The 26,895-nt window shown below is 40.2% G+C and overlaps 1 protein-coding gene across 2 annotated transcripts in view; it reads left to right on the top strand.

The window, feature by feature from the left end:
- The window catches only part of LOC111253285 (centrosomal protein of 104 kDa), a 99,425-nt gene that overhangs the window by 42,533 nt on the left and 29,997 nt on the right, over window positions 1-26,895 (top strand). For both annotated transcript variants that reach the window (XR_015330087.1, XM_022812462.2), the window contains exons 2-10: window positions 3,244-3,335; window positions 3,560-3,644; window positions 10,285-10,423; window positions 10,524-10,589; window positions 20,044-20,069; window positions 20,446-20,555; window positions 22,117-22,172; window positions 22,442-22,597; window positions 25,836-25,958. Coding sequence is in view for 1 of the 2 variants with exons in the window: in XM_022812462.2 (XP_022668197.1) it covers window positions 3,244-3,335; window positions 3,560-3,644; window positions 10,285-10,423; window positions 10,524-10,589; window positions 20,044-20,069; window positions 20,446-20,555; window positions 22,117-22,172; window positions 22,442-22,597; window positions 25,836-25,958 (853 nt within the window). In the remaining variant the exon portion in view is untranslated. The remainder of the gene's footprint in view (window positions 1-3,243; window positions 3,336-3,559; window positions 3,645-10,284; window positions 10,424-10,523; window positions 10,590-20,043; window positions 20,070-20,445; window positions 20,556-22,116; window positions 22,173-22,441; window positions 22,598-25,835; window positions 25,959-26,895) is intronic.

The following is a 26,895-nucleotide window of genomic DNA, read 5'->3' as shown; positions in this document are numbered from 1 at the left end:
TTGTGACGTTAGTACAACCAGGGACAACTGGAACGCACTTTACGGTCGAGCACCAAGACACATTAAGGTCGACAATCTGTTGGGCCTGAAGCGTACTTAATACGATGGAGGGCGCTTACAGAAACAAATCCTTCTACTATCGAAACCATTCTTGTGTGACTATTGGAATAAGATAATAGGAACCTCTATGAATATTAACCGTAAGACAGGCCGGTCTGGATTTAAATGAGCGTGATTTTACATTAGGATAATGACAAGTCTTCATGGCAGAACTGGTCCTTGGAAAACTTCTTGACTACTTCATGAAAATTTCTAAATATTTATATATATCTTTACTGATAGAAAAACATACAGAATATACTGCGCCAAATTCACAGTAATCTGCCCTACCACAGTAGTAAAATGCAGATATTCGTCATAGGACATATAGTGCCATAAGCCAGTTGGTGTTAATACACCTAATGTACCTTACTTTTGGTCGCAAATGCTGCTGGAAATCAGCAAGAACCATAAATAACTTTATTATAATGTAATTAGGGGGCCACAAGTCAGGCCACTTTTATCAAACTGGCTAAGTCGAAGCGGCAAATCGGAGTAACTTACAAACGCTCGACATCCGCGTAAAACCTTACGCTATACCCGCGTACAATCCAAGAAAATAATGAAATCGTAACGGTTTTTTTTTTTCGAAGTTGTCAAGAACGGCGTGTTTCGTACCAACTTCACATTTCTGTATATGTCTTCAGTATATTACTACACGCTGCGTCGACCGATGCGGCAATCGTGTTAACTGCTGAGAAACAAAGTGGGACGCCACCTTGGCTGAACGAAAGTAGGCGAGACAGAACTCTGTTCGAAAATCGATTTGTAAGTAACAATAACAGAATATCAATCTAGCACGAAGTATATATAGTGTTCTATGGAAACTGTTACCAACTGCAGGCAAATAAGCCGTGATAAACAGACACTACAAAGACAGCTAATAATAAAAAAAAAAAAAAACTATACACTTATCTCATCATGAATCCCATCATTACGAGGTGATGAATCTCTTCGAAAAAGTGGCACAGTGAAAATAAGCTCGTTGAACAAGGGCATTACACCGTTGTTGGGGCTGGGACCGGGCAATGAGAAAAAAAAAGCTCAAAAATCCCTCAAAACGAAAGTGTGATCGGAATATGATAAATCACTGGCAGTAAATCCTGTTTGGCTACAGCGAGTGTAGTAGACGAATTGTGTTACGTTTATCCCAAGCTTTCCTTGAAACTAAAACTGAAGTTGGACGAAGTCTCTTTTTCAAAGATTATGGAGCGAGACTTCAGCAAAACAATATTGTTACAGACTGTTGATTAGTAAGCACATCGTAGACCAAAAATAACTAATATGGCTTCTATTTTGCTTCTATCTCTGCCTTGCTCGTATTACTGATCGGTAGTAGAAGTGTATTATATCAATTATGGCTAACAGTATAATATGTAACCCGTCGCCGAACTGTAATTGGGTACGCTTAGCAAATTCTAACTCATATATTATGCTTCAGTATATCTACTAACAGCTCTAGTAATTATTTTTTTTTTTTTTCTAACAATATATGAAGTGAAATAACGTATAAAATCGTATTTCCTATACTGGATAGGTTTATAATTACTTAGCTCTGGGTCAATTTTACCCTATTTTTTGCAAAAATGTAAATGTATGTTCTGCTACCACTCAAGGAGCTATGGGCTTGACGGAAATCTGTATAATTACTTTTTCGTGCTGAAAATTATTTATTGATGAGTTTGAAAAGCTAATAGACAATTGCGTTTTTATAAGCCTATAAAAAAAACTTGCAAGGCCCCCGCCGTCGGCGTGTTTCGTTTACGACGAATCCTTCGGTTGGCTGCGATGGCTATTGAGCTGAGGCCGGTTGTTAAACGACCGAAGTTGCGCGCGGCCGGATAGCGTCGAACTATTTTCGTTAGACACGAAAAATGGTTATTGTTTCGGCTTGGTCTTGCACTGTTCCAGTCCACAGTTGAGCGTAGAAGATTCTTGGAAACGTTGAGCCAATATCATGCTCACAACTTAGCTAGCGTTGTGTCAAACTACAGCGCTGGAAAAATGTTTCTATTTTAAATTTTGCCGGGTTTGCCAGCATAACAACGCGTTACAAGGCAATTAACGAAGCCAATCAAGGGCCGACACAGTGTGTAAACCTGTCACCCCAACGGCTTGGACCGCTGTATCGAGATGATTGGAGGTTCATGGGCGAACATAACATGTATTTGAATACTTCAAGAGTTAGTCATACAGTACTAATGCTCTATGCACTGCGTGTACTTGGAAAGCCTTTGGCTGGAACGGGACGAAAAAAGATAAACGCACGTACATACACGAATTCCCTATCAACTTTCTTCAAACTTCAGTACTCTCTCAGTAATACAATAATTGGCACTCAATACTTCGTAGTACTATTAGGTACTACAGACTTGGTTTGGCCTTCATTAAGGTATAACACTTGAAATAGGTTCACAAGAGTAATAATGACAGTAATAACCGGCTCTTCTTCCTTGCCATTTTCGTTGTTTTCCGAGTAGTCGAATTTTCCTCTGTTTCCGATCTAGTTCATTTAGGGACGACAAAAGCCAGTGTCGGATCTTGATGAAAGTGAACAAATGGAAGTTTACAATGTCATTTTACGGAGACGCACATTTAACAAGCGGGGGCAACAGATATCTGTTTGCCCATCGCGAGAATCCTAAAAGTGCATAGACCGTACGAACCTCAATCAATATTCCTCCTCCAGTATTCCAATTACTCCTGTACAAAGTGTAGGAGCGTAAAAGTATCTTTAAATAGATACTTTTACGCTCCTACGGACAGTGAGGACTTTATTTAAAAAGTCCTCACTATCCGTTCGTCCAATGCCTTCAATACAACGAGTTTTTGTAGCTTCTTTTCCTTCTCCATCTACCGCAAATGATCTAATCAGATGAGGAAAATAGCAGTAATAATTTGATCTAATAATATATAAAACCAGATACATGATTTAAAGGTGACCGTCAAGTGTGTAGGTGCATTCGATTTCAGCAGTAGAGTATGGTTGAAATAGGTGTAAAAGCCAAAGGTGACTCATTTTGTAAATTCTTCATGAGATGAAGATGTTTCCTTTAATTTTTTCAATGATAACTTTTTCTTCAGATGCTGTCATTGATATGAATGCTCGTCAATCATACGCGTGCGTTAATATACGAATTTCAGGTATTGCAACTATCCACAGGAAGTGGTCGTTCGCATGGAGTCGAAATGTCGCATTTGCAGAATTCAGATCTTGTCTCATCAGTTTTGTATCCGTAAGTGTTGTTCAACGAGGTACTGCACCTTGCTATTTTTCATATTTGATCTTTACGTGAGATATTCTGAGATCTAACGTGATTTCCGAAAAATTCATTTGTGAAACGTGCTTCAGTAGTAGTCGTAAGCGCTGACATTCTGCGTCCGCTTGATCTCTGAGTCTCTCTCGTCAAGCAATTATTAGATCTTGTTCTGTTTTTGTATTTTCGGGCATTATTTTCAGCGAGTGCAATGGACATTTATGTAGGATCTATCGGCGCGAAATCGCTCGACATGTCTCTTCAGAGCGCTAAGTGGCATCACCTCGGGTAAAGTACAACATAAGAGATAAGCTTAACTTTATAGATAAATAGTACTTAGAGTGCGCCCAATACACTCTTTATTTAAAGTCCATTTTCCTCTTACATAATTGTTTGAGCCGATTTACTTTCTATACACGCTCTACGACTAACGACTCATAAACGCCACCTATCTTTTACCCATGCTTTTCTACACATGGGATGGCGTTATTTCTTCGAAAAATCAAAGGCTTTCCAGAATAACTGTTTATCGTGTATATGATAGTTATATCACTATCTATGAAGCGCTTATGATTCATACGAAAAGGTAGAGGATTTTGCGTTGGACTCGAAACGCCGTTGTCGCAACTCTTCGCGTAATTCCAGAGGAATCTCCGTTCTAAACAGACTCAACGCTTAATCTTATGTGATACTTGATTTGGCTTGTGTAAAGCCAGCCATAAGCTGTGCTGTTCAGGTGCATAATCAGGATAATATAAGACAGGTAAGTTATAATAAATAAAATAGTTACCTACATAGCTGTCGCGTTGGACTTGCTTTGCGAAAAAAATCGTTAGCACACGTTGCACAAATCAAGCTCGCGTCTATCTTTCCGCAGTTGTTTAGACCCTGTAGCTAATGATCACGTACTTGACGTGGGTCGTTCTCTCAGGTAGCAAAAAGCTGAAGTTACGGCGAATCGTATAATACACAAAAATGTGGTATTCTTTAGGGACTAGTGGGAGATGTCAGCTTGACACGACGCTCGTCTGAACGTTAAAAACCGACATATTTCATATACCATATAAAGTAGCGACTGTGCTATGCATTGGGCATAACAAGGCCCGGTTTGCCCAACACATAATATTCTTAGCATTTTCATCGTCGTATGCAAATAATTGTATACAGCTTGAATGATAACAATTTGAGCCTTTGCTTACATACAATTAATCTACAAGTTACAAAAGGATCTATGTACAATGTAAAACTTTTCCTCCTGCAGGAGACGTTCAAAATCATTACCATTCTAATCAATACATTGCTGAGTAGCGATGGGCTATTGATTCATAAATTTTGATAGACATTGATTTGCTGCTGTGGCGCATCCTTGTTTATTGTGGTTTCAACATGTTGCCGTATAGTGTTTATGTTTAACGTGCTCGTACGGGAAAGAGCTGACTGGTCCAACGACTATTGGCAGGATCGAAAAAATTTTCGACGCCACGACCCGGACCAGTGGGTGTCGTGCCGTATTCGCATCACACCAATTAGGTATGTTCGGCTTTCTTTGTTACTCGTGACAAAGGTCATAATGCTGAAAGGCACGAATTCAGTAGAAACGGTGCAGCAGCTTGTGTCGATACCGTTTGCGTTGGCACTACTAAATGTGCCGGTTTATTCTGTAACACTGTTTATGCTATTGCTGACAACAAAATGCATAATGACATCATTAGAAATGATGCGACTCCAAGGAGAGCGATAAAAGGAGCGAACGAGCTTGTTTTCCTTATTGTCTTTCATCGCGGATAGTAGCTAGCAGTCAATAGCAAACGAGTTGTTATCGACACGATTCTCAGTATGTGCGATCCTTGACAGCTCGTGCTAAACTTGGTCACCTCTGGCAAGTTACCTCGACAGAGAAACAAAGACAACTTTCATGAACGCAGTTCTCATTGGTTGTGTCGAGTTGAATTTGCTTTAAAAACGGCCTTTTTTTTTTCTTCGAACTTCCTAGCAGTTTATCCAGCTCGTCGGACGTTTCGAGTATGAGTGAACGATATCTACTTTCTAAACTTCAGACTACATCAGGCCACTCGTAGCAAACAATCGTTAAGCTGCTTTGTTTATCGAGTAACTGAAACGTGTTGTTCTTATATGGGCGTAACAATACACAACTACCTAAAACGGTGAAAAGCAAGCGATAAACGATGGCTGGCTTAAGCATATCGTTTCTACAATATATCGTTTAATTTTGGTCGTAATTTAAATCTGTGTCTAGAATTCGCTTTGCTGTATTTTTGGGAAGAAAAATTATTTCGCCTGATATTTTTAGGGGGGGTGAGAAGATATTCTTGAACAAATTTGCTTCGAGGAATCAAGGTGTACTTTCGTTGATGGACAACATCTGCCTGGCTGAAATTCAGTCTGCTGCCATCAGTCAAGCTATCTAGTTATTGGTGATGTTGGTTCTTGAGGATTTCAAATACTGCACAGAGATACAGAAACAACACATTCCTTTTATGCTACTATATAATTACTATATAATATGCTATATAAATACTATATAATATGCTACTATATAACGGAATACAGGCGCAAGAAAGAATAAAACCAATGGAGTAAAACGATAAACGATTGCTTAAGTAAAGGCGATGACCGCAACGCGCTCAGTGCGCAGAACCTGTTTGCTACTTAGCCTACAGGTTTTGGCACTAATTGGGGGTACTTTGTACCCTGTTACTGAAAAAAATTGACTTTGTTATTATTATTGTTGTTATGAATTTGTCTCGCTATGCTTTCGAAGAGAAAGAATTGCAAGAAATAATGTCGAGGCTAGGTCGGCGTATGAATGAGTGCTTTGATTCTTAAGGTTTTTCATACCGTGTGAAAAAAAGATTTAACCTACTATACCTAGTTTACGTCCGTATTTTCCGAACGGACCAGCTAAAGACGTTTCGTTCTGCTTTAAAAATTCCCATTTTAGACAAGACATTATTATAACTACTATAATCAGACAAATATTCCGAGGTCATAAACATGGCCGATTACACAACGCGTTAATGGAAACGTTGATTTTGAGTTTATTGTTGTTTTACTTTCTGTTTATTCTTCGCGACCCTGCCTTCTGCTTCGTTACGATCAAACTGTCTGCAAGTAATTAAATGCAGAAGACGTGTTTGTTCTGCTTTAAAATCGAGAGATGCGTCTCGGCGAGTCCCTACTTTGGATTGTCGTTCCGCAGAGAACTTGAGTGTGTATGTACTTACATATTTGTTTAAAACACAGTCAGGTCCTTCCCAAATGCGTACTTGGATGGTACCATTCGTAATATTATTGAGCGCAACTGCTGAGAGGTGTCTATACTAAAGCAGTCTTTTTTCGCATACGGTTTTATTACGTTAAGATAATCCTTTGCCGGATCCTAATGAAATCTGTTAGAATATATTATAGTTGCCTATTTAAAACGCCAATCTTTTTTATTATTATTATAATTGTTTTCTGCATCTAAAACCAGTTGCCACTAGAAGTGAGAAGTTGGTTTTCAATAAGAAGACTTCTTAGTCATCCAACCCGCGCAATTATATCTAGTGGCCAAATGGACCCGCCAAGAAGATCTCGAAAATGATTTCTATTCGTAAACATGATAGCCCCGAAGCTTTCGAACCCATTAGCTCTGCTCGTAGAATGCGATTCCTTTAGCAAAGGCTCTAGGGGCTTGTAGGTAGAGTCAAAAGCCTATTTAGCGCCTACAGATGACTATTTAGCACCTTTTAAGGCAGCTCGGTTCAGCTTAACTTGCCAAGCTCGCTTAGACCTTTAACTGTTCTAGGTTCTCAGCTTTTTCACTTCAATAATTACCTGTCTAATTGAAAAGTAATTGGCGGATATCTTTAACGTTGTCGGTCAATGTTAATATCAGTGAAATTAGTATTACAGTCACGTCTTTTTTTTTTTTTAATAATAACTACCGTGTACAATATCAGAGGTTCTATCGAATTCTTCTTTTGTAAGCATGCTAAACTGTGTGCGTGGCTTTTGCAAAAAAACATTTTCACTTACCTCTAGCCTTGCCCAACTGGCATCCATCTGCTCGAGGCTAGTTAGGACGATCAGTACTGAAAACAGTCGATCAGTACATCAATCAAATTGGCTCAAGATACGTTTAAGGTTTACGTCAGCTCACGTGACAATATATACGTACACACACTTATAATTGCACATGCACATATAGTGAATCGAACGCAAAAAAGTAAATCAAGTGCGGGAAAACAACATATATAAAGCTGACAGAATAGAAACATAATGATGAAACATGTGTACGAGCATACCCACACGCATTAACACGTACAAACAAAGTGAGAATTATAAGTTTGCACGTTACTTTGCGTAAAGCGTAGGGGTGGTGGCGTGCCCGCTAAAACGAGTTTCTCCGCATATCAGACCGCTGGATGATAAGCCGTCGAAGCAACGTCCCTGCACCTCTGAGTACTCAGCCAGTTTGTCCCACTGTGGAATTGCAAAGCAGAAGTTGCGTAGTAATCTTAACTGGGCGGCACAGCATCCGGAAAATCAGTTGGACGCCGCAGTGGTAGTATTATTATTGGCCTTCGGCTCGGCGATCATTTAGCAACGAAGCTCCTGCTCGACGTTCCATTTCCGAGGAGAATGAAAGCGTCATACAAAACATGTGCATGGAAACGCGTACAGCTGTGCATGCAATGGTTGTCTTTCTCTCACCCAGAGGTGGCCGGTACGGTTTAGGTTTGAGCTGGCTATGGCTAAGGGAAAAAACTGCAGACCTCTCACATAAGGACAGAATGCCAGCAGCACGTAAGTGACAGGGCAAAGGCAATATTACAACGAGTTTCGTTACACGTTCGCCGGATGCTAACAACTTAAAGTAACTCAAGGTTCAAGACTATACACGTGGGTGTTCCATATAGGCTGAGGCTGCTGAAGCTCCTGACTTGAACCAAATTCTAAGAAATCGGGATGCGATAGCCTGTCGTTTGATCCGAAGAGGTCCGATTCGCACCATGTAAAAACTTTAAACGGACGCACACCCTCGTACGTTTATCCTATTGATTTCGTGCTTATTTATACTTGGCTGCCGTCACGGTTTTCTCGTGTGCCTTACTCTGTGCCGTTTATCCCTATGAAAACTCCTTCTTCCACTTGATTTAGCACTTTGAATGTTTGCTGTTTTTATCGCCACAGGGGCAGAGGAGTCTGTGTATCGTATCGCGTAACTAGCTACTACACTTGATGATATCAGCGACCAGAAGCTAATCAGGTTCGGGAATAGCTGGAATATAGTTCGACTACCAATCATAAATAATAGCCAGGGAAAAAGTAGGCAAAATGACCCCATGAACTCTGCTGGCAACTACAGATCGAGAATATAATGATCAATACGTAAACAAAAGAGATGCTTAATAATATTTTTAACTATGAATATATTCACTGTAGAATATATTTTATTAACCATACTTAGCCACGACTTAATGTAGGGATAGGTGACTGCTAAAATCGCATTCGCCCCTTTACAAATTGCCGTGTAAAATTACGATATAGTAAAAATACTTTCTGCGAGCCACTTGTGAAATCTGTGCCGCCAGTAGTTCGATTCATCAATTATCAAAAGGATCAAAACACATCGCTTCTCAGCAGGAGTATCAATAATCAGCTCAAAAAACACATGAAGGATCGCCATAAAGTCCTCCTGGAGGTAGATGGTCGATGGGTATAATTTTATGCTCTTTGCGTCTGGGTTTGTTTATGGACGGAAGTCATAGGGGGGTAAGCATTCGCGACATCAAATCGCCATAGGAGAACGCTTTTCGAATAGGTTACGGTTGTGGTGACGTATAGAAGGGCACGCTGCGAAGTTGGACTGGCAGAGATACAAACTAATCCCCTGAATTACTAAATGCCTTTAGCACGGCAACATAGCATTGCAAGGTGTTCCTTGTCGTTTACTTCAAGGTGTCGATGTTTCAGAATGACGGTGAAATAAATTATAAAGGGAACTACGTAAAGAATATTATTAAGAATCAGTGGTTAATGGCACAAAAAAAAGTGGTCGTACATAGCTGTTTTCAATTTTACTGCCTTCGTTTAAAATAGGCTGGCAAATCGAAATGCAACACGCCGTAGAGTTGTGTAACGAGCAGCCGAATAGAAAAAGCCCATCAATATACACAAATTGCAATGGAAGCTGGTAAAAGCGTCTCTGGAGTAGACTATAATAGGCTATATAACGCTAGGCCACGTTCACTTGAAGCGGACAATTGTCTTCTATTTGACAATGGGAGCCTAATAAAATAATAATACGGGAAGCTATTTACAAATTTGCAAGTCGCATGAAATTCGGCAAGTATCGTTTAACGCAATTAATGGTAACCCATACATTCATCTGAACTGGTTTGTTGGTCCCATTTATTTTACTTTATGGCCCGTATCATAAATATCTGGCGTGAGATTGCTACGGATTTGAACAAGCGTGCTACGGATCTTTGAGGTGACCATGCTGTTCGTTCCTGCATTACACTGTGACTAGGCCTGAGGCGATTTATCACGCCTATTAACTTCGTGTGTCTCATCCGATTCCAACAGGACCAGGTTAGTTAGGCTAGCCATGGCAGTGATTCAATTGTAGAACAACGCGCTCATTGAAAGCCCTTTGTGCTCCCTACTGTCATAATTAGACGACAATGGGGCAACGTAAGCTGCTTACAGTAGCATTTTGACTCTATTTTATATAGCAGTCTAGCTTGGTATTAATGAGCACGGAAAGTTAAAGCAGTGAGACGAACGGCCTGTATTTGGTGACGCCTATCCTGCTACTACGTATTTATCTCTTCGTCGTAGCCGTCGCCGTTTTTACTGTTGTTGCAGCCATTATTGATTACTACCCTAACGGACAGTTCCGTTGTTTTCCGTTTTGCAGGGAAATCACGCTTGCTGATAATATACACTCGGAGTACAAGAGTCGCGAGCTCAAATCCGTTCTTGTCGATGCTGTAGGAGAATTCGTAAAGCTGCTCGTGCACGGCTGTCACGTAAACAAGCACAACGTCTACAATCAGGTGAGAAAATGAAAGTTCAATCACTCCTATTTGCCTTATCGCGTATAAAAATTGCTTCGATGGCTTTCCGTCGTAATGTCATGTGTTGCTTGTTTTTCAGGTCGGAATCATTGCGCTGAATATCATTGGAGATGATGATCCACTCGTGAAAACGTCTGATCCAGGGGTAAGCATAGCCTTGTGCAACAACTGTATTTCAAGTGCGTCAATACATCCTTGAGCTTTCGACTCAGGCGTTCCGTCTCTCCCCTAAGCTATTGTTCGACTGGAAGTTAATAGATTATTCACTGCTAGCTATATAATTTAGACTGTATTGACTGTATAAGTGAGGTATATTCCATCTTATTAGGAAAGTTCAAAAACTACGGGATAACTGTGTAGGACTTCGCTTTTGGCTGGAACGCAGCCAGCCGTCTGATAGAATGCCTACCGGAGGTAAAACTCGAAACATAGAAGATAACTGTCCGTGGGTATACTACAAATTATACTGAAGCAATCAGAGCTATACGAATCCTCAAGTAGATATATTTTCTCCTATATAAATAGATTGTTCGGCATGCAGTAGTAGTATAACTTTCAATACACTTTCAAATCAGGTTAAAATTATTTTCATTGAATTAAAAGGGAGATAAGTTAATTTATGCAGATGAATTGCTCTTGTTATAAAAGTTGTACTATTACTATAGCAGTCGCTATTATTATAACAATTATTATCGATAATGTCACAGTTAACGTTACACGTCAACGGCTGTCAGGTTCCAATGTAACAAAAACAAGTATTTAAAATCAATACATATGCATCTTGTTACAAAAGCGGTACTATGAAGAAATTTCAATTCATGCTTAATTTCAATTCAATACATGCTGAAGCTAAGTCAAATTTTCCGAAAGCCGTTTTAGCACAATTTGGAAAAACGACATCCAATCTGGTACAACATAAATCTTATATAACTGATAAACGTAGTTTGAATTTTTCGAAATACTTCCACGGCTCTCTTCTCCAACGGAGTAGGGTAATTACGTCGAAAGATGAAACTATTCTTCTATCTTGATCTCATTCAAGCTGCCAAATTTGTTGTTTCTTTATGCAGTGAACTGACTTTGCTTCTTTACAAAAATTGATAGCCAGGCTGTAGAAAGTACACTACATTAGTGGGGTACTTTATATAGGGCCCTTAAATAGTCCCCGTGATAGATTAGTGGGTAAACATATTTGCCTATTAATTTTAGGGACACGTGGTCTAGTTCCAAGCGCGAGCATAGAAAGACATCATTTCGTGCTAAGAGCCAGCTGTCTGGACCGGACGTAAAACTCGTAACATAGTGGCTCCTTAAACATAAAAGTCTTTTATGGTATCTAGTGATTGTGTACTATGTTCATCGTAGCACCACCAACCTGATCTTATCTTCATCGTTCGTATCTATATGAAAAAAAAAAAAAAACAAATAAACCCCAAGTAACACTGTGTCATTCTTAAAATTTTGCTTTCCTCTCATTTATCACTGATTATTTATAGAATCTTTTTTGTCTGTTGCATGTCTCTGCAAAACTCCGTCAGAATTACTTCGATGCAGCAGGGTTCCTACAGGCCGCGAGGCAGCCTTTATTTGGCACACTAAATACAGCGTGGACGAACGTATGAGAGCGTCCCCGCGACTTACACCAAACTCCTCAGGAATGAATTTCTTTTGCTTCGCTTCATTCTTGTCGTCTTGCACACTGAGTCTATACATAGATACACATACGGACATAACAAGCTTATACTGTAGTATCGGAACTTTCAATATATCTAACTTCTGCCTGACTGGTCGGCTTAGGCAGCTGCAAAGGCGCTAGTCCTGGGCAGTCATAACTTCGAAGATATGCTGCGTCTGCGATTGCATTTCCTGTCAAGTGTTCCTAGCAACCAGCCGATTTCGCAGGTCAGCTAACGGTGACATACATGCATATTTGTATTGTTCTTTTCCAAGATTGTGCCCATTTTTTTATCTATCGTTTCCTTGAACCTTCTGGCTCGCCAAATCTTGATGGGTACTCAAAATGAAGGAAGGGAGAGAGTCAGTAAGTGATTTGATGACGACTACGGTTTTTTTGAGCCTGTCTAAAATTTTTGGCCTTCTCTCGCCAGGACGACCTTCTCTAAAGTTTGAGCCACGTTAGATCGGCCAATCGAGCATAATGTGCAAGTTTTTTTTCCACTTATATTGCGTATATGTGATATACGTAAAAGCGATAACAGCGTTAGCTACTACAGTTCGCATCCAGTTGTTAGTTGTATACGAACTTCAGCTGACAGAATGAGTAATTAGAACTAGAAGTAGTCAACACTTTATTTGCGTAAATATTTAAACTCCTATGCTCGACTAGTTTTCTAGTAAAAAAAAATAATTTGCCGAGGCATATATATGTACGTACTGCATTCACGTACGCGAATAAGCCTCGTATTTAAAGTTTGACTGATTTTAATTAAATCGTTCCACTATAAGGTCGTAACGTGTAACGATAGGCAATATCTGCAATGGACGATTATGTCCATATATATATATATATATATATATATATATATATATATATCGAAATTGTACGAAACAACAAAAAGAGATATTTGATAGACGTGCTTCAAAGTGTCCACTCTGCTACCATCTAGCCTAGTCAACTTGTAACTTCGCTCACCATATTTCCAAATATTGCAGCCCTTCTGCGGTCACCACTTGGAAGCTGAAAAGTCCTGCTTTCCCTTCATAAAAGCGGATTTGCGCAGGCTGGCTACAAACAAAACGAATTTCAGAAACACAGAGCGAGAGACGCGCCTTACCCTACAGCCCAGACGATATATTCCGCATAGCTAGCATAAGTATATGCAAGCCCAACAAAAAGAAACCCAGAACGCTAGCACAGAAATGACAAAAGGAAAGAGAGTGACACCAAGGGGTTTAGAGTGACGAAAACGCAACAAGAAATTCACCGGCTTCTATAAGCGTTCGCAGAAACTGCCGCGAAACGTTAAACGAAAGAAGAACAAAAAACGGATTTACGGTTGTGCGACGGCGGCGTGCCAAACGAGAAAAATAAAGCCTGTCTTAGATGCGATAGCGCAATGCAGTACGCTATAGCGGAAACATAAACGGCATTACTTACGAATGCCACGAATTACGACGAAACCCGGTATACCGTTGACTGGTAGCAATGCAACTGTTAGGTAATGCGAGTTTCGCGCCGAACGCAGCGAGCGGTAATAAGAGTTCGTTGTGTGGGCACGCCCATGTTACGCTAATTGTACAGGGTTTGGTGCCAGAAAGAGATTTCAATTAGTACGATTTGCCCGAAGAATTATGATGAAAGGATAATTGTGGCAAATTATTAAAAAGAAAACGGTGTTATAATGTCTTTGATTCCGGATAAGGAATGGCCCAACATCCTATTTCACCGTTGACTGCATAGTTTTTATGCAAAAATCATTGTTTTCTAGATTTGGTACAATGATTTCAAGTTATCCAACTTGTCTGGGAGCTGAGTGTTGATTACTATGCGATTAGTCATACGAGGTTTGTGTATTAGCGACCAACTTGGCCATTGTAGACATGTTACCTTCTAGCGGACTATGTTAAAGCGTTTGTGTATACACAGCAAAGAAAAACAACAGAGAGGTTTTCTGCTAAGCGTCTTGAGAGCTCGGCTTTCTAATATAGATCATGTCAGTGAGTATAATTGACGTATTGACACATTTTAACAATGGAACGATGGTATCACATTGCCCCACTATTAGGATAAACGCAACGATTTCCGTTTTTATTGCGTTAAAGGCTATTAGTATGGCTTGCGGAAAAGTATTGATCGCTATGATCTTCTTAGCTGTTGATGGTAGAGGTTGAAATCCATCGATGTCTCAGACGAGAGCGACCTATAATGTACATCACCTGTCTACTACAGGAAGTGTAGCTTCACGGTGTCAGCCCTGTCGCAGATTGTGGACCAAGATGATTTATTTGCACATTATCCATATTTTTGCACATAGAGTTTCGGCTTTCGTTGGGTGTCTGTAGGGTTTTGCAGACTGAATTACCAATCGAGTAAATTTTTTAAGTTAATTCGTGGGCTTTTTTTCTAACTAGCTCTCGTCAAGTGATGTGGTTCCTTGCCGACATCATGGTGACTTACGCGTCAGCCTGGTTCAATTTTTAATGAACTTGTCTTCCGAACTGGTCAGCCACTACGTGAAGAATGCGACAGAATTAGCTTCATTTTATTCTTGATAATGCATCTTGACCATGGACAGCCGTTATGACATTATCTTATGGGCCTAGACAAAATTTGTTCTTTTGAGCGTGATAAAATACCAGAGAGCGAGCTTTTCCACTCGTTCTCAAAACGCTCTATCTCGACTCTTATTATAATATTCCAACATTGTCAACACATCCACTACTAACAAATACCAGCTTCGAAGTGAGACCAACGCCGATCCCCGTATCTCGTATTATGTGAGATATGTGACCTAAAAGCCAAAGTCACAAACAATGGTTAGTGGTTTTTGACAGCCCAATATATATATATATATATCTAGTTGGTTTTATCTATCATATTGTGCATCAGTTTCTTATATATAATAATTATAAACTTGTATAGTAATTCTAAGTTTTAATTGAAAATTAAACTAGTTCTCGTAATTAATAGACTAATTTCCACTTCACACGAGAACATTTATTCAATTTCTCCAAAATTACATTTAAATTTTTTTTTTTTGAAACACAGTTTTCTCGATGCCGAAGAGGTCGATGACGGAGTGGTAAGAACTTCCTGTATTGTTTTAACGGTAAACCTATTTCCCCTACATATGCTTATCTGAAATGGGCGAGAGTAACGGCGTAGAAGCATTGTGCTGATAAGAACGATAATTATTATTAACAGATCGACCCTATTTTTTTTTAGTATACTACTCACCAATAGTAAATTGTGCTCGTCCATAGGCTTGCGGATCATCGCATGTTACCTTAGAGAGCTAGTTAGCGATTCTCCGAAAAATAATCATGATATCAATGATGCTAACCAAACCAAGAAACAGCATAAACCATGCCGTCGGAGCGAACGACATGTTCGCTCCGACGGCATGACGCTGCAGGAAACAATCAGCAGGACAACTTCCCGCCTTTACAATGAGAAGCTCGGTATTTGCAAGTGGAAAGGCGAGATTATCTGGTCATATCATCCTGTTATCTTTACGTTCAAAGATAGCGTGTATTCTGATAAAGGTGGACAGGATGCAGAAAATAAATAGCAATTAAGCTTCAGTGTACGATACCGCTGCAGCTGCTGTTGGCATCGAAGTTTAATCTGGAACAGCTTAAACAGATACCTATAACAATCAATAAATTTTCTTGTTTCCAGAAACGTTCGGGTATCTTAGCTGATAACCTTCACATCGGCGTGCTTTTGAAAGCAGCATCGTAGAATCGAATCCTTACGCCGCTTAGGCATTTTAAAATTAGCAGCCTGTGAGGGAACAGTGTAAGGCAATCTGGAGGCCGGACAGCCTAAAGCAGTTCAACGCATTGTGGTAGCAGCCCGAAAAAGAGGACAAAACACGGAAAAAGAAAAAGATAAACGGAAAAAATAAGTGTTCAGTAGTAAAAAAAAGCCACCATATAAGGCTGCCATTAACTTTCTACTTCTATTCTCTCGCAACGCAACCGGCTTTCCCCGGTGTAGGGAATCCCTGTAATGACACTCTTTTACGTTAGTTTGGCAAAAAAAAGGGAGGCGCCGTCGCTTGGCCGGTTTGGCTTGACGATATATTGTCCTTTGACCCTTTATAACCTCAAAGCATAGCTCTGCGATCCTATTCCAGGGAACCCCCCAGTAGTGGCAGAGCTAAAGATGGGCGTGTTTCATTTCGTGCTTGGCCAGGCACTGAAGAGGTACCGCGCCTATCACTTCCAACAGACTAGGTATTTAGAACGTGTGAATGGCGTAGGGCATGGGTGCGTGGAAGTCTGATGAAGCTGAATCGCCTTGGGGTGGGTTGATGCTCGTAAGCGGGTCTCAAACAACAGAACGTCGAACCCTTTTTGTTATGAGATGCAGCCGTTAACGCAACACTTAATAGCGGTGTGTATTGCACTAGGCGAGAATGCTAAAACAGCGATGAGACCATAGCTTTTTTTTTTTAACACAAATATATCTTCAGACGATAACTGCATATTGCAAAAGGCAAATTATTGCGGTCTTTGTTTGTAAAAAAAAAAGCAGGAAACAACAAAGAGGCTTTACTTAGAACTTTCGTTTCTGGATTTGCATGAATATCGACAATTGGGATGTTCCAACCCCGCAGATAATAATTAAGCTATTATAGTAAGCATGTTTGTTTGCGGAGTAATCATATTTTCGGTGGTGCGTAAGACCCTATTACCTTGCTTTTCTCCTCCATGTTATTCAATAAGCTGCAACATAATCGCCACGTTCTATCGTGATTGCAGTTCATTTTTCGCCTAAACTAACTACGTTAGCTTCAAAATACGATCGTAGGCAACGTTCGTTTACTACGGGCAATTGCGATTATTTGCCTCCACCAGGTCCTTCTCTCTACTCCCCTGTGATATGTCACGTGATTGTGTCATCATTGTCTACTTCCCATAACCACGTGCCCGATAAAGCATATTTAATCATTTCGTGTCATCATCACTTTTGTTTATATTATGTAAGCTTCGCCTGTGTTCATTTGACGTATTCCAGCCGCCAGGCCCAAACTTGATCAGAAAGCAAATTATCTCAGTGTGCTTAGTTTGTTCACGGCCCTAGTCGACGGCTTTAGTACTAGCCCACCAAGAGGCCTTGTATCGTTTATTCCTGCAACGCATTTATCCCGGACTGCATTTGGGGATGTGGGATACTTCCCCTGCAAGCTGGCTGGCTGGAAATCAAATGGCTTACGTCTTTTGCTAGCTAAAGTAATCGAAGGCGCTTCTGGTATCAACTCAGAGGGAAAGCCTGGCAAATGTACTCGCTCGATGTTTTCTTACTGTTGTAGAAGGGGTGTTTCCGGCACTGCCCATTGCAAGCAACGGCAACAGCAGATTACATCGAAAAAAGAAGGCGGAATTCGAGATTCCGCCGTACCTTCGCTGCGGTTAACAAGGCCGTTTTTTACGGGAAGCACCGATTTGTGGTAAAGCTTCATAGACTTTGAGATGCTTATATTAAGTAACGCCGCGGTGACAATAACCCCCCCGGAAGGGTTGTCGATTTTGTGAGAGAATAAAGACTGGAAGAAGACTGAAGAAAAATGGCCAAGGTTTATTTAAAAAAAACTGAGATTGATTGATTGATATTGCACTCACACTTCCTATCAATTCGGTCACTGATGATGGTAGGTTATTCGATTTATTTTCGTGCTTCAAGATTCATCAAGCATACGAATTAGGCGTGCCCGTTACGCTAATGCGTTCCTTGCTTTCATTGTATTAAAACGCAGTTTACTAAGTAGTGATAGCTAAAATTCAAGGGCTATAGGGGCGTTCAGATAAATATTGTGCGCCCTTATGAAAGCAAATGGAACACTAAGAGCCCTTTGTTTGCTCTGAATGTTAGATAAGCGTGAAAAGCCGTCCGATTATTTCCAAATACTTGTTGATCGGAGAAGCAACGAACAAACGTGACTTGATTGATAATGTTGAAGTGAACTTCAAAAACCTTAACAGCATCTCTATAAAGGGATAAATAGAAAAAAGTCACGGCATAATCCACCTGTACATACATATATTGGCGCTGATGTGCTTCAGTTTTACAAAATACGATATAATGATGCTTTTTTCTCCAACTTCTATTTTAATTAGCGTAAATTCAACTTGCCTCAATATCATGCTTAACTTACATATCCCATTGCACTGGTAAAGTTGCGATTATGCTTAAGGGCGACAACGGTAGCCTTGGAGTGTCAATTGTTTCTGGAGCTTGTGAATTGTTTCTTTCGTTATGTGTGTTCGGGTATCTTCCGAATTTGATACAAATTTTTAGATAGACGAGCAGTGGCGTGAAACCAAGCTAAATTTACCTGTATTATTCTGAAGTTCAATGTTCGCTTTAGCGCGAAAATGGCTAGCTCTGTCGCCAAGCCAAAACTGTCTCTTCAAAAGTTTAACTTCTAGCTATATAATTCAACGTATGGACCTAACTTACTGGTCACCTAAACTGCTTGGGATTCCATTGACGACGGTTGAAATGATTCTCAAGAAATTTTTGCAATTAGTACATGAACTAGGAATGTGCCGGAAAGTAGAAACATTTCCAGAAATAAACTGGTGAAAGAATCTCCGTTTTATATACGAATTGATCGTATGGTGCTGGAAAAATAAGGCACATGTTGTTAATACAAAGTGAAAACGTTAATGTCTCATCTTCGTAAAAAAAAAAAGTAGAAATATACAAAATAATATTCATTTTGTAATTGAAGCAAGGCGAAAATTTGATAATTCGTCGAGCACCAATGCGCGAAATAGGTAACGATCATACACGTGGTAGAAGGTTTCATCGTTGGATTAGGTTTCTTTTTTCGGTTTAATGTTTTTTTTTCTTGAAGAATGTTGTCTAAGCGTATGAGCGAAGGCGCTTTTTGGCATTAACAAACTTAGTTGCTCCAGTATTGCAGAGCGGAAACTCAAATGCTTAAAGTTTACGTCTAGAGCTGCCGTTAAGTTTAACGTCTGGCCTCTAGCGCAGAAACGAGAACGCTGACAGAAGTGTAAGCTTAGAGCGCTCCTGAAGACGCCGCGTTTTGTGATAGCGTATGTGCAATTTTCAAAAGTAACGATATATTAATCATAATACGAGTAAAATGTGTGTACTTAATGTGTGGAATTACATCGTTGGCAGCACACATAGCAGGGTGAACACACGTTTTATATTTACGTGTTCTAGAGGCTTATGCGAAACTTCAATGCCGCATCTACTTTTAGCTAAGTATAAACCTAGTCTAATTTTTTGAACGGATAGGTCTCTGGCCAAAGAAGCCAGAGGTTGCGGCTTCAAATCTCAACATGAGGCTTTTTCTACCAAATAAAAAAAAAACCATCATATTTAATTGTGGTTGGCTCCATGCTATTAATGATGAAGATACACACTGCATTACTAAAGTTCTTCGTCATACGATTTCGTAACGTCTCAAATTAGGTCATTGAGCAGTAACAATGAGCGATAGAATCCACTAAACGTGTCATTAGTTTTAAGAATATAAATTAGCCCATCTTATAAGGGTGCCGCCTACTTAATTTTTCAAACATAATGGCAAACAGTAGAAGTTAAGTTTTCGCAATTAGGCCACTTTAAACTGTATTGTTAATCAATATCAAATTATTTATCTATACGAAAATTAGACAGTCGTAGTTCAAAGAAGCATAATCGTACGTGAATTGCTCAGCCCTTATTGATTAGAGTATTTCAAAATTAGGAGCCGACAAATCGGCCACCAAATTCATAACAGGCTTTTCTTGTAAACCTAAAGGGGGCTAATCCCGCCAAGTCCCTCATGTAAAGCTTAGCCCCAACTAATATTAATTATGCTTTTTTATAGGTCTGTTTAACCAGTGAAACATAGGTTTAACATACATTACATTTTTTCTTTATATTACAGGCAAACTGGCAAAGCATTATTAAAAGGTACGCGTCAACGGTACCTTATCTACTAAGATGTAGTGCGAAAATATTTTTTACGAGAAATACCAATTAAAGTTATTATAGTTAGATATGGCAATGGACTGAAGGCACCAAAGAAGCTTACCTTTGACGATAACGTGGATTTGTAGTCGAGAAAAGAACAGGTTCCCAATAAGAAAAAGTACTTTGAGAATAAATCTATCTTTTTTTAACGAAAGACTAAACAGAGAATAACTGTAAGCTCACTTTCGGTTCATTATACATCTAGCTATATCATTAGCTCAGGGGGTGCACTTTATAAGCCGCCGTTGTTAAGGCAGCAATACTAACAAACCTTACACTACTAATAGACCTTTGTTATTTTCTACGGCTCATATAGAAACGAGGAAATCTCACCGATGGACGACTTGGCCTTTGATATGTACGTCGACGGAGAGGTCGCTCAGATTCTGAGGAAACTTGAGCACAAAAAGCGGGACGCGATCAACGGTACGTTGTATACATCGACAACTTCATAGACGTTACGGAACGCCAAATGTATGGCTGTCACTAGTATCCTCCTATAAAAGTTCACTTTCGTATTTGTCCTAGTAACCACAATATGACCTAGCAATTATTAATATGAGTGAATAGCTCGAGCTGGCTTCCAGATGACTCTACTCTAGCAAGCCAAATGTTTTTTATAATGTTCTTCGTACTCGACTGTGCATCATCATGTAGTAGCTTTGTATGGTGGAGGTTTCATCACTATGTAGTTGCAATCTTCAGGAATACTGGTAACCTGTTACTGTTTACTCAACCAGCAGCGATAATGTTCTCCTCAGCTGGCTGAATATAGAGGAGGAAGCGATATGAGCTTCGCACTTAGAGCTAGAAGTAACAGCAAGGAACCTTTGCAATATATGCGTATTGATCCCCGTTTACTTGCGTCTTCGCTCACGTTCGAGCGAACTTTTCGATGTGGCGTTGTTGTTTGCTACTGAATCGGTCCTGCAGGCAACGACGGTCGGTTGTTTTTTGCGCCTTCCTTTTCATCCATTGGTCATGGAGGCATTCGTCGTGTAGCAAATGCAAAACAGACTGCATTTGAATATGATTCATCAAGAGCAACAACAGACGACCTTATAGAGTCGTATGCCGAAGGAATCGTCAGAAAAGGGCCGAGTTTATACCTATTCCTTCACCATTTCAAGCCATGTCGATCTAAACACGCAATGCAGGCCCTTACGTATACTATGATATGCAAGCAAGTCCGCATTCGTCGTCTGATCACTCTGCAATATTAGCCCAACCTATTTCGAGTCGGCGACGCCGTCTGCTCAACCTGAACGGATACCTGTTGGAGCGTAAAGTGGCGTAATTTGTCAGTGCTTGCTCTTTTCTTTTTCCACAGATTTCTTTTCAACCCGTTCGCCAGACTCGGTGGTTCAGTGGCGCCAATGAGGCTGGGCAGCGGAACATGTAGGGAAAGCACATAGAAACCCGTACAATAGTGGCGTCTCAGTAAGCCAATTACTCTCAATTCGCTACGGGGAACAGGGAATCCAACAAAAATACTCAACGCATGAAAGAGGCAGGCCCTGCGGACGTAATTCTACTGACAGAAAAGATTTGCTGAGGATAGTGAAATAGGAAGAGAAATAAAAAAAAAATCAGGCAGGATTCACAGATATGAAGTTTCTCGTATGAGAGTGAAAGACTGTACCGGGAACGGGAGGGAGCCAGGAAAATACGGTTGTGAAAGGGGTAGAAAAGTCTAGTTCAGTGAGAAGCTGTCGCCGAAAGCATTAGCCGAAGTCATTAGCTGAAAGTGTTGGCCGGCTATATTTAAGGAACATTTTAGACTGTTATTTGTTCTCCCGCATATAAGTATTCACGTAATAAAAGTGATCCTTAAAACGTATAGTGTAAATGAACGTCTGAGGAATATATACGCATTATTAGTCGCCATATTGAACCAATCAAGGCTAAAAGTATCCAAGCTCTTAGCCTGTGGGTAACCCCCTGTCTAATGATATACTTCCTGACGTTGATCGTTTTATGATTACAGAGGAACGCTTTATCTTCGCCAAGAAACTCAAGCATGCTATCGGTGAATTACAAAAGGTATGAGTCGAAAAGGAACTGCAACTCGCTTGTGCTTTATTGCATCGTTTAACATTTCAAATCAGCCTACTTTTCCTTATTACGTTTCTCGCAGTGCGGAACTATCATTGAGAGATTTAGCCACTCACTAGACCCTAAGTATCGACCACTTCCTATTAACATAACGTTGTTATACAACTTCACTTCGAAGCTGCTGAAAGTAGTGGTAAGTTCATACCCATATGTTAGTACAACATCTAGCCTAATCGATATTCGCAAATGGATTACAGGTAGGCGAGAGGTTAGCTAAAATGATGATCGACAAGCAGACCGCGGTGGAAACTGAAGATTTTGATCGAGCGCGACGCATCAAGGACGATATGCAGACGTATCGCATGAATGCATATGAACATCTGCGTCTCCCAGAACTTATGGAAATGGAGGGGGTGAGTAGTGAATAGAAAAATAAAGGAAACAAAAGTAAAGGCTAGTACATGTTTTGAGTCCTCCTGTCTTTGCGTTCATTAAAATTCTGAATACGATATACTTTGAAAAGGTCGTATTTTATCAATACGATTTTTTACAGATACAAAATCTGAAACAAGTAAACACATCTTCTGTGAACCAAAACACTATTGACCAAAAGGCTGATCGTTCGTAAGGAACGAAAGCTGCAGCAGGACAACGAATTTTTATAAAATTGACAGCTTTTTGACATCAAAATTGAAGAAAAGTGAAGACTCTGTACGTTTCTGATTTAGATCATTTATAGCTAATAGAACTGGATCGTATTTCGAATGTAACATTCTCTCTTGATATTAAATAACTTTCGAGAAAATCAAATTTGCTCTAATTCACTTTTTGTCGTTTTTAAGTTATGCGGTGTTTCAGCTCGTCATTAATAAAATTCTCTAAGTTGTTTCCCTTGGAAGATTGCAGTAAAGCATGCAATAAAATACCTGTAAAAAAAAAAGTACGTCTGCTCCTTCTACTGTTATTTAAGGAGGATTGCCAACTGATAAGCCGGCTGGCACATATGTAGGATTGACCAGCAATGATTGCGTCCAGACAATAGTACGAGGATTATCCTGTTGCTACACTAGATAATTTAGATTAAGGGCGTCGTGAGAATGATGAGCTAAATCTATACAGCTAACTTAAACTTTCTAATCTCTACAGTAAGAGAGTACTTTACGTTTTACCTATCTGCTACTTCCACTGCGTACGAAGTAAGTACCTAAAAGGAAAAAAACAAAACGAGAGATTGGAGTGAACCCCTTGAATGCGAGTAGGCCACGTAGTAAATCGAAATAGTCTTAGTCATGAACCTCAGAACATCTCTTTGGGCAAGAAGTAGATTCATTATGGCGAGCTCGCTTTTTTTTTGCTTCGTGGTCATTGGATTAGGTTGCTATCTTATTAACATTATTATTCATTTGTTTAGACGTCCAAAAGATAGCGTCACCTTTTCGGTACGAAAAGAGGACACGAAATGGAGCTGAAAACTGCAGAAAAAAGTTCAGCCATTGCGGATAAGTGGACCTTGCGAAATGTTTAATCAAGCCACTCGTTTGCGTTCGTTATCTTCCTTTACGACCCAAAGCCTGATTTAAGCCGGTATTACTATGCAGAAGTTAGCGGAAATAGCGGTTGGACGTCAAGGGTACCTGGTGAGCTTTGTGGCTGGGAAAAACTATAAGCAATCCCCACTTTTACGCGTCCCTCACCACGTATATGCAAACTTTTTTAATAGCGGTTTTGTCTAATGGAAGGTAGAGGCGAAGGAACAGCGCCCCTCAATGAATCCTGCATTAGTGAAACCTATCCCGAACAAGATGCGTTGATTAGCCCACCCCCCACCTCGGTCTATACGCCTGCGTTGCTTTCTTGCAGGTTTGTGCTTAACATAATCTCTACAAAGCGGCCCTGCAACTGTGCGATAATTTCAGGAGTGTACTGTGTAGCTTGCTGCTGGTCGGATTATCTGTAAATACTTCATTTGTGTTTATAAACATGTGTATGTTCTGGCTATTCACATATATCCGCCATGGGCCCGAGGGAGCTAATAAAAGGCGGTCGCGACGGCCAAGGGTGACCAGTGGGGGCATGGATGCAAATGTTTTTTGCCGTTCCAGAGGTACTGCCCGAAGGAAGATTGAAGGATTCGTACAGCGCTGATAGCGGCGATGGTGACAGAAGCTGCAATATTCGTCAAGTACACAGTATGTTGGCGAGCAGTGGCACACATAAAACACGATAAGGAGTGCTCGGCACGCGACGCGACGCTTGTTTACAAAACCGATTATTCTTAGCTAGGACTTTCTCTTTAGTTAGGATAAGCATACGAAACGAACAAAGATGGTTCTTGAAAGACACTGAATGCTAGTCAGCGTCTACTGCTAACCAGGTGCTATTATCGTGTGATACAGAGAAATGATGCTTTAAGGACCCAGCGCATGTTTTGACGTAGCGCCTCTTCTTAAAGCTGACGGCAAAAAAACTACAGGATAGGAAGCGGGCGTCTTTAAAAAGAGGGCGCATGGCAAGACTTAGCTGGTAATGCCGATTCAAACCCGAACAGGGTCAGGTCTGGGTCTGCAACACAATTGCAGATTATCTCAAATTCTGGAGGCTAAATCTATCCCGATCGCTACTGTATCGTGATTAGTCTGCTTCACTCCACAGAAAATCACATACTACTACCTGCTATTAAGCCATTCGTCAGACAGTATTATTTTTATCATTGGTACTTGTTTTCCTAATGCTAAAAATGGTACCCTTCGTAGTGTTACAGTAACACAAAATCAATCGGACCTAAAAAAAAAAGGCTTTCTCGAAACAAGTATTAACTCTTTGCGCTATATCTGTATTGAATGTTTCGAAAGCGACGACAATGGTAAAAGGCAAAGACTAAGCACTTGGCTAAAGCTTTGCCACAATTAGAATAAACCTCCATGTAAAGTTTGAAATTGGAAAATGAAAAAATGCCTTTGTACTAAAATGCATGCATAGTTATGAAATTCGTACTGCGTAAAAAAAAAAAGTTAAATTGCGCGTGGTGTGGAAATGCACACAAGAAGAAAAAAACAAGTCGTTATTTGTGGATCTTTACCTGTTGCGTATGAAGCTGACACATTTCCAGTCTACGTGTAAAGCCCCTGTGGCATGCTTCGGCCGATACAGGATGAATGTGCACTTAGAAGAGCCAATACTAAAAGCCGACACTTTAAATATACCCGAATATAGAAAACCTATCAAATATATACGAACACATTCACTACGCAAAGCACAACCGGTCCTATGTCCTGATATTTTTCTCGTAATTTAAGGACCACCGCAAAAGACACAGAACTCCTCATATTCGCGAGGTTTATATAAATTAGTTGGCGTCCAATAACAAGCGGTACGAAGCGAAAATTGGAAACGCACGTAGCTATCTTCGGATACAATCTCTGTGAGTTCAAAAGGAAATTGCTCTGCGAGGAAGCGTTTACAGATCAGAATTATTTTTGTACTCTATTATTGTAACTCATATGCTCAACGCAGCGACAAATTGACCTCGCTTTGACGTCTCATAGCGCCTAATAGCATCGCCGGGTATCGGTTTATAGAGCATAGGGAAGGGGACGGCACAGAGTTTCAATGTCATTTTCTTCGATGACATACTATTCGTTACCATTACAGTACAATCCGGAACGGGATTCCGTCGTTCCTGGACCGGTGCCTTCGCCAGAGAAAGGTGTCTCCACCGTCACCGCAGGCGGTCAACAACAAATTAACATGACCACAACAACCCACTATAGTAAGGTACGTTATCTTTTGAGAGTTTAGAAACTAATGTACAATGAAACAAACAGCTATGAACAAAGAGACTTTAATCAATTCAGACATTTTTCTCTTAGGCACTTTTCGCAATATCAAACAACGCGATCATACGAAATTGAATTTCCTCGGCTGGAACATTGAAGTACTTACGAATATCAATGGAAAACAACAACTTTCGAAAATAGTTTGCTTAAACAAATAACCCAAAATTCACCTTCGCTGAAAATACCGGGGGTCATCGGCTATGGCAAACATGCCTACTATCTTCCTTCCATTAGTAGTCGTATATTACGGTGCGTCTAGTGCGTTTTGGAGCAAGCAAGCTTTGTCAGTTACAAAGTGATCAGCTGTTGCGTGCATGGCTGGTCCAAACTGAGAGGACAAAAAGACGGGGATGATTTTTACTAACATCCTAAATCCGCTTGAAGGCATTGTGCTACACGGCCTTCAAAGCAAAGGAAACAGGGAAAAAAGCTCGCTAGAAGTTTTTCCCGCCGATAAATGTTCTCAATGTAACGAAATTTCATTGAATAATTATTTAACGCATACAATTCGTGTCATCGGTCGTGTTGGTTGTAATGAACGCTTCCGGTTCTCAGACGCGCTCATATCTATGGTCATAATGCGATACTCATCATTAATGCAATACTGCATTGATCAAGTCAAAGCTAGATAACAGAATATAGAAACGGGCCAGAAATGCCGATCCACAAAAAATAGTCTACTGAGGTTTTTTTTTCAATTTCGCGATTAACCTGCAAATATCTAGATTAAACGTTGACGAGTGCTGCTTGTCATCTCGCTGTGCTTGTTCAAGTTACAGACGTCTGTATCTTGTGAATTCTGCTAATAGTTCTTTTTCATAAGGTTCTCGGTTAGCAGTTCGTGTTTCTCATCATTTTCTACACATGTCTTCACC

The sequence above is a fragment of the Varroa destructor genome, unplaced genomic scaffold, assembly GCF_002443255.2.
Source record: "Varroa destructor unplaced genomic scaffold, Vdes_3.0 BEIS01000006.1, whole genome shotgun sequence".
Classification (NCBI taxonomy): Eukaryota; Metazoa; Arthropoda; class Arachnida; order Mesostigmata; family Varroidae; genus Varroa; species Varroa destructor.
The sequence above is the reverse complement of the archived record's forward strand: the minus strand, read 5'-3'. Positions and strand labels throughout refer to the sequence as shown.